The sequence below is a fragment of the Zophobas morio genome, unplaced genomic scaffold (assembly GCF_036711695.1).
Source record: "Zophobas morio isolate AGI-343-1 ecotype UQ-CSIRO unplaced genomic scaffold, CSIRO_AGI_Zmor_V1 ptg000040l, whole genome shotgun sequence".
NCBI lineage: Eukaryota > Metazoa > Arthropoda > Insecta > Coleoptera > Tenebrionidae > Zophobas > Zophobas morio.
In genome coordinates this window covers 4,674,513-4,684,855 of record NW_026972145.1, presented here as the reverse complement: position 1 = coordinate 4,684,855, position 10,343 = coordinate 4,674,513, and the positions used below count along the sequence as shown (strand labels likewise).

General features: G+C 35.9%; 4 protein-coding genes across 5 annotated transcripts; 1 reads left to right on the top strand and 3 right to left on the bottom strand.

Moving 5' to 3' along the window:
• The first annotated feature begins 227 nt into the window (after positions 1-227).
• Positions 228-1,370, top strand: LOC135140321 (zinc finger Y-chromosomal protein-like). Its single transcript, XM_064070813.1, has one exon. The coding sequence runs from the start codon at positions 228-230 to the stop codon at positions 1,368-1,370; it is 1,143 nt and encodes a 380-aa protein (XP_063926883.1).
• Positions 1,371-1,628: 258 nt separating this feature from the next.
• On the bottom strand, positions 1,629-3,157 carry LOC135140443 (RE1-silencing transcription factor-like). Its single transcript, XM_064070988.1, has 2 exons — positions 2,838-3,157; positions 1,629-2,762 (listed from the first exon to the last, which is right to left on the bottom strand). Exons 1-2 carry the CDS (start codon positions 2,940-2,942, stop codon positions 2,040-2,042), a joined length of 828 nt encoding a protein of 275 aa, XP_063927058.1. The 5' UTR covers positions 2,943-3,157; the 3' UTR covers positions 1,629-2,039.
• Positions 3,158-6,411: 3,254 nt separating this feature from the next.
• On the bottom strand, positions 6,412-8,404 carry LOC135140623 (zinc finger protein 711-like). Its single transcript, XM_064071255.1, has 3 exons — positions 8,104-8,404; positions 7,774-8,046; positions 6,412-7,715 (listed from the first exon to the last, which is right to left on the bottom strand). The coding sequence occupies exons 2-3, from the start codon at positions 8,018-8,020 to the stop codon at positions 6,709-6,711; spliced, it is 1,254 nt and encodes a 417-aa protein (XP_063927325.1). The 5' UTR covers positions 8,021-8,046; positions 8,104-8,404; the 3' UTR covers positions 6,412-6,708.
• Positions 8,405-8,498: 94 nt separating this feature from the next.
• On the bottom strand, positions 8,499-10,189 carry LOC135140622 (zinc finger Y-chromosomal protein-like). 2 transcript variants are annotated; one of them, XM_064071254.1, is made up of 2 exons: positions 10,003-10,189; positions 8,499-9,960 (listed from the first exon to the last, which is right to left on the bottom strand). In XM_064071254.1, exon 2 carries the CDS (start codon positions 9,937-9,939, stop codon positions 8,518-8,520), a length of 1,422 nt encoding a protein of 473 aa, XP_063927324.1. In that variant the 5' UTR covers positions 9,940-9,960; positions 10,003-10,189; the 3' UTR covers positions 8,499-8,517. The 2 variants fall into 2 exon arrangements, with proteins under 2 accessions (XP_063927324.1, XP_063927323.1); XM_064071253.1 differs by having other exon boundaries at positions 8,499-9,948.
• Between the last annotated feature and the right edge of the window lie 154 nt (positions 10,190-10,343).

Here is a 10,343-nt window from a genome sequence, read left to right as displayed (position 1 = left end):
TATCACTTATTTAGCGACGAGGGGTTTGTTAGATTTAATCGAGGTGTCGAATTGTGTGTTGCATACTCAATAAGTGAGGTTATGTCATTTGACAAATTTAATTAATTTTCGTCCAAATTTTGTTTAAAAGTGAACATTAAAGTGTTTTAATTGCACAAATAAGTTCATTAATGAACTTCAAGGATGAAAAAGCAAATTTGATTTCGTGTTTCACAAAAAAAGTTAACATGTCGTTAAATTCGGACATTTTTATGGTTAAACTGAGAGCTTCCGCTAAAAATACTTATCACTGTAAGATTTGCCCCTTCTTTACAACGTCGCTTTACCTCGTGGTAAGTCACATGAAAGGGCACCCATCTCTACAACAGTTCAACTGTGAAACCAACAACATTGAATTGTATTCCTGTTTGAAGTGCTCTTTCCAAACAGAGTTAGCAACTGTGCTAAAACAACACTTTCAAGTCCGCCATACCATCAAAAAAGAACACCCAGAAGATGAGAAATACGTCATCAAAAGCTACATTTGTAAAAAGTGTCAATTTGAAACCCATTTTGCGATGAAATGGTTACAACATACCATCGGTTGTCTCAAAAAGTGTGAAAAAAACCCATACAAAACTAAAGATAATTCAACCTTAAGAAGACACATAATCTCTCGACATTTAGACAAAAGCGCCAGTAAATGGTACAAATGTGACGACTGCCCCTACAGAGCTAAACAAAGCAGTCAATTGAAAAGACACATAACCACGCGCCACCTTGAAGACCACGCCATAAAATGGCACAAATGTGAAAAGTGCCCGTTCCAAACTAAACTCAAAAGTAACTTAAGAAGCCACACGATTGCTCGCCATTTGAACGACGAAGAGATAAAATGGTATAAATGCGAACAGTGTCCGTACAAAAGTAAGAGGAGTTCGAACTTGAAACAACACATATTGAACGCCCATTCAAACGAAGAAGATGTAAAGTGGTACGAATGTCAACAATGTTCATATAAAAGTAAACACAAAAGCTATTTGACGCGTCACTTCACCATGAACCATCTGGACGAAAAGGATGTGAAATGGTACGAGTGTAGGGAGTGCCCGTTTAAAACCAAAATCGCGTCGTCGTTAAACGGACATGTATATTCAAAGCATTCGGACGAACTGGATATTAAGTGGTTTCAGTGCGGAATGTGTCCTTATAAGGCTAAAAAGAAGTACTTTTTGAAAAGACATGTGAATGCCCAGCATTTAGATCAACAAGGAATACGAAAATTTCGGTGTGAAGTGTGTCCGTTTAAAGCTAGGGGAAGTTCTCACTTGAAAAAACACTTCAATAAGTGGCATTTAAATTTAAGTAAGGAGGACTTGACACGGATGTAAAGATTAGAGTTGTAATAAAATAAAATTATGTCTAAATGTGTATTTATTGGTGTATTGTGGGTTGCATACATTAACGAATTTTGAGGTTATGTTTCCTGAATTGGTTTTAATTTAATCATATATCTAATAGTTAGTAGTATTAGATATATGGTTTTAACAGAGAACATGGTAGAAGCCAAATTAGAGCCTAACTATAATTCAATTTTTGAAATTATGTTTTTAACTGATTAAAATTTTTTGCTACCAATTGAACACACCTTTTCCTTGTCACCTGGTTGTTTATTTAATTTTTAAGGTTATGTACATCTCAAGAATCACATATTTGTAGAAAAATTTTAAAGTTTATCCCACGTCGGCTCTGTTGATTATTAGTGTTTTAAAAAACTTCTTCAATGAGGTAACAAATCCAGAAAAATAAATCCGGTGACCCAATTCAACTCACGCAAAAATGTTAGGTTATGACGTTTCTTGAATCTCGATCCCTTTCGAAACCACTTAGAATTTTAACTGTGTTTCAGTAACCAAAGTAACATTTGCGTCTCTAGTGAAATAATACAGTTTTAAACAACCAGAATGTCAGTTCTTGAATATTCCAAAGCTTTTACAGTATGGGGAAGATCTTCATGGAAAAACGTCCACAACTGTAAACAATGCGCCTATTTTTCGACATCACTTTTGCATATTGTGAACCGTGTGAGGACTTCTTACATAATGTAAATGACACCTGGTGAAGTGTTTCACCACCTGAAGCATTCTCTTAGCTTTATACGGACACACTGCACACTGTAATTTCCCAAATCCGACTTGATCTAAATGCTGGGCATTCACATGTCTTTTCAAATGGGACTTATCTACAGCCTTATAGGGACACATTTCGCACTGAAACCACTTTATGTCCTGTTTATTTGATTGGCTGTCCGTTATGAGTTGTGTCCAGTTCACACTCCTCTTACTTTTGTTCAGACACTCTTCACATTCGCACCATTTTCTGTCTTCGTCGTTCAAATGGTGAGCCATCATGTGACTTTTTAAGTCGCTTTTGAGTTTCGTTTGGAACGGGCATTTTTCACATTTTTGCCATTTAATGGCCTGGTTTTCAAGGTGGGTTGCGTCTGAATGTCGATCAATGATGTGCTGTCTTAACGTTGAATTATCTACACTTATGTATGGGCATTTTTCACACTTTTGGTATTTAACATGCGGTTTTTTTTTTATGAGACAACCGATGGTATGCTGCAACCATTTCAACGCAGAATGGGTTTCAAATTGACATTCTTTACAAACGTAGCTTTTGATGACGCATTTCTCATCTTGTGGGTGTTCTTTTTTGGTGGTATGGCGGGCTTGAACGTGTTGTTTTAGCGCAACTGCTAATTCCGTTTGGAAAGGACACTTCAAACAGGAATACAATTCAATGTTGCTGGTTTCACACTGTTGTAAAGATGGGTGGCATTTCATGTGGCTTACCAGGAGGTGAAACGACGTTGTAAAGAAGGAGCAAATTTTACAGTGATAAATATTTTTAGCGGAAGCTCTAAATTTAACCATATAGTTGTCCGACTCTAACGACATGTTAACTTTTTTTGTGAAGCACGAAACCAAATTTGCTGCGAGTAATTGGACGTTTTCCTATTAGAAGTTCATTAATTAACTTATCTGTGCAATTAAAACAATTTAATGTTCACTTTTAAACAAAATTTGGTCGAAAATTTTGTCCCTTAACATAACCTCATCACAGTATAGGCATTAATCACACAACAGGGATCGATACCAGAGAACATACTGTGCTGCAAGATTGAAGTATGCAACACACAATTCGACTTCGTGTTTAAATTCAACGAAATTCCTCGTTGCAAGATAACTAATAAATCGAAAATAAAAATTCGTGTTTTATTTAAAAAGCATCACATTATAAAATTAAAATAATGTTTAAGTGTTACTTATAATCATGGTCTTATAATTAATGATATATAAGTTCAAACTTGATGCAACACACGATTCATCCAAGCTAACAAAAACACTTTTTAGCTTTATACTTTGCAATCGATGAAATTACATTGAAGAAAAAGAAAAATGCTGAAAAATGTAAAAGATATAAAAAAAAAAACGGAAGAAAGCAGAGCCACTACAGTTTTCGGCATTGAATAATGAACAAAAAGAGCCATCAGCAATTACATTGAAGAAAGAGCAAAATGCCGAGAAAAGTGGAAAACACATAGAACAGAAAAAGACACAAATGATGCCAGTGAGCCAACAGGAATCCATGTTTATTCAATTAAATGAGTCGTCTTCAGTACAAGTACCACAGCATGAACGCGTAAATGTTATTAATGAAACTCCAGTTCGTCAACTTCATCAACAACAGTCCATATTTACACGAAAGTGACTTCTGCGGCCTGAAATCTACAAGAAAATGTACACTTTGAAATTTCGAAAATTTTGATGAAAATTGGTGGAAAATTGGTCTTATTTTGCATGGATTTGTAGTGTTCAAAGGACGATTCTAGATAAACCAATGGAGTTATCGAAGAAACGAAAGCGGAAATGATTTCTACGGCCTGAAATCTACAAGAAAATGTACACTTTGAAATTTCGAAAATTTTGATGAAAATTGGTGGCAAATTGGTCTTATTTTGCATGGATTTGTAGTGTTCAAAAGACGATTCTGGATAAACCAATGGATTTATCGAAGAAACGAGAGCGGAAATGAGTTCTATGGCCTGAAATCTACAAGAAAATGTAAACTTTGAAATTTTCAAAATTTTGATAAAAATTGGTGGAAAATTGGTCATATTTTGCCTGGATTAGTACTTTTCAAAGAACGATTCTGGATAAACCAATGGAGTTATCGAAGAAACGAAAGGGGAAATGATTTCTACGGCCTGAAATCTACAAGAAAATGTAAACTTTGAAATTTCGAAAATTTTGATGAAAATTGGTTAAAAATTGGACTTATTTTGCATGGACTTGTACTGTTCAAAGGACGATTCTGGAAAAACCATTGGAGTTATCGAAGAAACGAAAGCGGAAATGACTTCTGCGGCTTGAAATCTACAAGAAAATGTAAACTTTGAAATTTCGAAAATTTTGATGAAAACTGGTGGAAAATTGGTCTTATTTTGAATGGATTTGTAGTGTTCAAAGGACGATTCTGGATAAACCAATGGAGTTATCGAAGAAACGAAAGCGGAAATGAGTTCTATGGCCTGAAATCTACAAGAAAATGTAAACTTTGAAATTTCGAAAATTTTGATGAAAATTGGTGGAAAATTGGTCGTATTTTGTCTGGATTAGTACTTTTCAAAGGACGATTCTGGATAAACCAATGGAGTTATCGAAGAAACGAAAGCGGAAATGACTTCTGCCGCCTGACATTGACAAGAAAATGTAAACTTTGAAATTTCCAAAATTTTGATAAAAATTGGTGGAAAATTGGTCATATTTTACCTGGATTAGTACTTTTCAAAGGACGATTCTGGATAAACCAATGGAGGTATCGAAGAAACGAAAGCGGAAATGATTTCTACGGCCTGAAATCTTCAAGAAAATGTAAACTTTGAAATTTCGAAAATTTTGATGAAAATTGGTGGAAAATTGGACTTATTTTGCATGGACTTGTACTGTTCAAAGGACGATTCTGGAAAAACCATTGGAGTTATCGAAGAAACGAAAGCGGAAATGACTTCTGCCGCCTGACATCGACAAGAAAATGTAAACTTTGAAATTTCCAAAATTTTGATAAAAATTGGTGGAAAATTGGTCATATTTTACCTGGATTATTACTTTTCAAAGGACGATTCTGGATAAACCAATGCAGTTATCGAAGAAACGAAAGCGGAAATCATTTCTACGGCCTGAAATCTACAAGAAAATGTAAACTTTGAAATTTCGAAAATTTTGATGAAAACTGGTGGAAAATTGGTCTTATTTTGCCTGGATTAGTACTTTTCGAAGGACGATTCTGGATAAACCAATGGAGTTATCGAAGAAACGAAAGCGGAAATGATTTCTACGGCCTGAAATTTACAAGAAAATGTAAACTTTGAAATTTCGAAAATTTTGATGAAAATTGGTCGTATTTTGTCTGGATTAGTGCTTTTCAAAGGACGATTCTGGATAAACCAATGGAGTTATCGAAGAAACGAAAGCGGAAATGACTTCTGCCGCCTGACATCGACAAGAAAATGTAAACTTTAAAAGTTCCAAAATTTTGATAAAAATTGGTGGAAAATTGGTCATATTTTACCTGGATTATTACTTTTCAAAGGACGATTCTGGATAAACTAATGGAGTTATCGAAGAAACGAAAGCGGAAATGATTTCTACGGCCTGAAATCTTCAAGAAAATGTAAACTTTGAAATTTCGAAAATTTTGATGAAAATTGGTGGAAAATTGAACTTATTTTGCATGGATTTGTAGTGTTCAAAGGACGATTCTGGATAAACCAATGGATTTATCGAAGAAACGAAAGCGGAAATGAGTTCTATGGCCTGAAATCTACAAAAAAATGTAAACTTTGAAATTTCGAAAATTTTGATGAAAATTGGTGGAAAATTGGTCTTATTTTGCCTGAATTAGTACTTTTCAAAGGACGATTCTGGATAAACCATTGGAGTTATCGAAGAAACGAAAGCGGAAATGACTTCTGCGGCCTGAGATCTACAAGAAAATGTAAACTTTGAAATTTCGAAAATTTTGATGAAAATTGGTGGAACATTGGTCTTATTTTGCATGGATTTGTACTGTTCAAAGGAAGATTCTGGAAAAACCATTGGAGTTATCCAAGAAACGAAAGCGGAAGTGACTTCTGCAGCCTGAAATCTACAAGAAAATGTAAACTTTGAAATTTCGAAAATTTTGTTGAAAATGGTGGAAAATTGGTTTTATTTTGCATGGATTTGTACTGTTCAAAGGACGATTCTGGAAATACCATTGGAGTTATCGAAGAAACGAAAGCGGAAATAACTTCTACGGCCTGAAATCTACAAGAAAATATATCTAGTGAAATTTATTTAATTTGTCACCAAACATAACCTCACTGATTGAACTAACAGGTATGCAACACACAATTCAACTTTTTTTTTAATTCAAAGAAACTGCTCGTCGCAAGATCAGTAAAACATCATAAACCAAAAATTTGTGTTTAATTTGAAAAAATACAACATTATAAAATTAAAATAATGTTGAAATGTTACTTATAATCACGGTCTTATAATTAATGATACATAACCTCAAACTTGACATTGATGTATGCAACACACAATACGGCCACACCAACCAAAGACACTTTTTAGCTTTATACACCACAATCGATGCGTTTTAAGAGTTTTGTTGGTTTCACGTGGCCTCCAAATGTCGTGCACTCACATGTCTCTTCAAATGGAACTTCCTTTTCGCTTTATAGGGACACACATCACACTGAAACCACTTGATTTCGCATTTATCCGAATGCTGCGAATTTACATGCTTGTGCAAAGACGACGTATTTTTAGTTCTGAACGGACACTGCTCACACTCGTAAGTGTGAGTGGCCTTGTGACGTTCTAAATGCCCCGAATGTTTGCTTCTGTACGAACATTTTGTGCACTGGTACCACTTTATGTATTGTTCATCTGAATGAGCGGCATTGATGTGTTGATTCAAGTTTGAGCTTCTTTTACCTTTGTATGGACACTTTTTACATTTGTACCACTTTATGTCTTCTTCGTTCAAGTGGCGAGCGATCACGTGAAGTTTCAAGTTGCCTTTCATCTTAGTTTGGAATGGACATTCCTCACATTTGTACCATTTTATGTCTTCTGCGTTTAAATGGCGGGCGATTATGTGGTTTTTTAAGGTGCCTTTGTGTGTAGTATGGAATGGGCATTTTTCACATTGGTGCCATTTAATGGAGCTTTGCACACTTACGGTGGATTTTTCTTTGATTTCATCTGGACAGTTTTGGCACTTGGTGTTTATTATCTGATTTTTTTTCTTTACCACGCATGTCGCAGTATGCTGCAACCACTTTAGAGCAAAATAGGTTTCGAATTGACATTTCTTACAAATATAAGTCTTAACTGTGTAATTCTCCCTTATTTTGTCTCGCTTAACCGAATCATGGTCTTGGATGTGTTGTTTAAACAATATTGAAATTTCGGTTTGGAACAAACAATACTTACAAGAATAGATTTCAATGTTTTCGATTTCACAGTTAAATTGTCGCACCCGTACTTGGCGTCGTTTAACGTAGTTCATCATAAAGTGGCCTGAATCAATTAATGCTGTTGTAATATCCAAAGTACTTGATGGTAAATTTCTGGATGGTACTGCAGTTGGTTTCAAACGGTTTTGGCTGCTCCAACCTTGAATTGAAAATGAAAGGCATTACTACAATTTTTCCTGGAAACAGTATCTCTTTACCTGAGCATTCATAATCGTCTTGTGTAAAATGCCTTGAACACACCGCCATGCTGTTGTTAATTTTTTTTTCGATTTTAAGTTTCATTCCCCATAGTTTTCGGCGATCACACACCTCTGCAATTCCAAAGTCATTCAGCACACGAATTTTCTCATCCTCTTTAGGAAAAAGGTGAAAACTTAAATCAGGATTCTTTTTTCTTATCGATGAACAATTAAAAACGGAACAAGTTTGTTTACTATGAGCCATAGTTAGGTTAGGTGCGCTGTTCACATCTCAAATAACCGAATTGTTGATTAGAGTCCTATAAATCGGAACAGGGTATAACGAACTGAAGGAAATCACAAGAAAACTTGCTTCTAAACATGTAAAACACAGGTAAACACACCAGCGCTAACTCGAACTTGACCTGTTCATGACGTCAGTGCGTGTTGACACAGAACGTGAGTTAGAATAGCTTGAATTCCCTCACAATTTGTATGAACTTGATTACCGGCAAAATTGTTCACAAATCGTTGGTTGAATTAACCAAAGTTCATTTAAGAATACTCGCTTTCTTTTTTAAACAAAAAAATTGATAGAAAATGTTGCAAACTAATTCCATTAAAATCATAACCTCACTTTCAGACAACAAACGTATGCAACACACAATACACCGCAACCAATTTTCATTCAGATTTAAAAACTGAAATTACAAGAAATCCACACAGAAAACGAACTTTCCAGCTTAAAACCGCTTTATTACTTTATTTATTAAACGCAGCACATTTGTGTTTCTTCAAATTCGAGCTATTCTTTCCTCTGTACGTACACTTTCCACACGCGTACCACTTGGCGTCCTTTCCGTCCAGATGCCGCGCATTCACGTGACTTTTCAAATGGTACTTCTGTTTAGACTTGTACGGACACTCTTCACAATAAAACCACTGCACACTATTTTCGTCCACGTGCTGATTATTCATGTGTTTTTTCAAATCGATGTGTCGTTTTCCTTCGTACGGACACAGCGTACATTTATGCAATTTCACGTCCACTAGAAACGACTTCTTTTGCTCCACGTGACGCGCATTCATGTGTCTTTTTATATGAAAACTGAACTTGGTCTTGTAGGGGCATTTTTCACATTCGTGCCACTTAACGTCACGTCCGTCTGAATGGTGCGTGCTTACGTGAATCTTCAAATTGAACTTGTGTTTAGCTTTGTATGGACACTGGTCGCATTCAAACCATTTAATATCGTGCTCGTCCACATGGCGCGACGTCACGTGTTTTTTCAAAAGAGAGTTCATTTTGGTTGTGAAAGGACACTGTTCACACTTGAACCAACTAACGTCGTTTCCGGATAAATGGTTCAGGTATATGTGGCTTCTCAAGTAGGAGTTTTGCTTGGTTCGGAAAGGGCAGCTTTTACATTCGTACCACTTGATGTCTTTTTCTTCAAGGTGATGAAACTTGATGTGTCTTTGTAAACCCGAACTTCCTTTGGATTTATACGGACACTTGTCACAGTTGTGCCACTTGATGTACCTTTCGTCCAAGTGCCTAGCCACGACGTGCTTATTTAAAGAACCTTTTTCTTTGGTTTTGTACGGACAAACTTCACATTCGTACCACCGGATTTCTTCGTTATTCAAGTGAATAGCGTTTATGTGTCTTTTTAAATTCCCCTTTTGCTTAGTTTTGAACGGACACAAAGTGCATCGGTGCCACAGGATCTCCTCGTCGTTCAAGTGTTTCGAAATCGTGTGTGTTTTCAAACAATTCTTATACTTTGTTCTGAAATGACACTGGTCACATTTATACCACCCAGAAGCTCGGCGGTCCCTTGGAGGGTTCACCTTATTTCTGAAACACACATTAGTGTGTTGGAGCCACTTCATCGAGAAGTGGGTGTAAAAGTTGCACTTGCCACAAACGTAATTCGCGTACTGGAATTGTTTTTTAGTGTCACGATGTTCTTCGATGTGTTGTTTGAAACGCAGAATTAGTTCAGACTGGAAATGGCATTTCGTACAAGAGTACGTTTCAATGGGGTTTTCACAGTTGAAGAATGACAAGGGTGAGGTGTGCCGATTTTCGTGATTTTCCATCAGAAAAGGGGATGTTGTAAAGTATGGACAAACGTTGCAGTTGTGGATGGTGAAAGGGGTGGATTTTCCAGGAGGCATTTTGCTCCTCTGAAAGCGAGACTGTTATAAATGGTGTAGAAACGTTTATTACGTTGCGTTTACCTGACAGGATTCAATAGAAAGTCGTTCGAATGAGGGACATAACCTCAAAAAAGACGGGGGTTACCAATGAGCACTACCTAACGACGTTAAACATTAAAATCATTGCTTGAACTTAACGAATTTGGAATTGTTTACGTCGTTTCTTGTTAAAAATTCCGCAAATTTATTTTTCTTCGAAAAATGTATCCTAACCTCACAAATTCAATGAACTTCGGGTATAGGCAACCAACTATACACCTCCTTTTTTACAGTTATTTTCGCAATAAATGAGAATTTAAAGTCTGCATTCTGTATATATTTTACTTTACGAATTTTTAAAATCATATATTACTACTCTAGAG

Coding starts and splice junctions, on each gene's coding strand:
- LOC135140623 (XM_064071255.1), bottom strand. CDS start 8,020: ATGGCTCATAGTAAACAAACTTGTTCCGTTTTTAATTGTTCATCGATA. Junction 7,716..7,773: donor AGACGATTATGAATGCTCAG/GTAAAGAGATAC, acceptor TTTCAATTCAAG/GTTGGAGCAGCCAAAACCGT.
- LOC135140321 (XM_064070813.1), top strand. CDS start 228: ATGTCGTTAAATTCGGACATTTTTATGGTTAAACTGAGAGCTTCCGCT.
- LOC135140443 (XM_064070988.1), bottom strand. CDS start 2,942: ATGTCGTTAGAGTCGGACAACTATATGGTTAAATTTAGAGCTTCCGCT. Junction 2,763..2,837: donor CAACGTCGTTTCACCTCCTG/GTAAGCCACATG, acceptor TCCTGTTTGAAG/TGTCCTTTCCAAACGGAATT.
- LOC135140622 (XM_064071254.1), bottom strand. CDS start 9,939: ATGCCTCCTGGAAAATCCACCCCTTTCACCATCCACAACTGCAACGTT.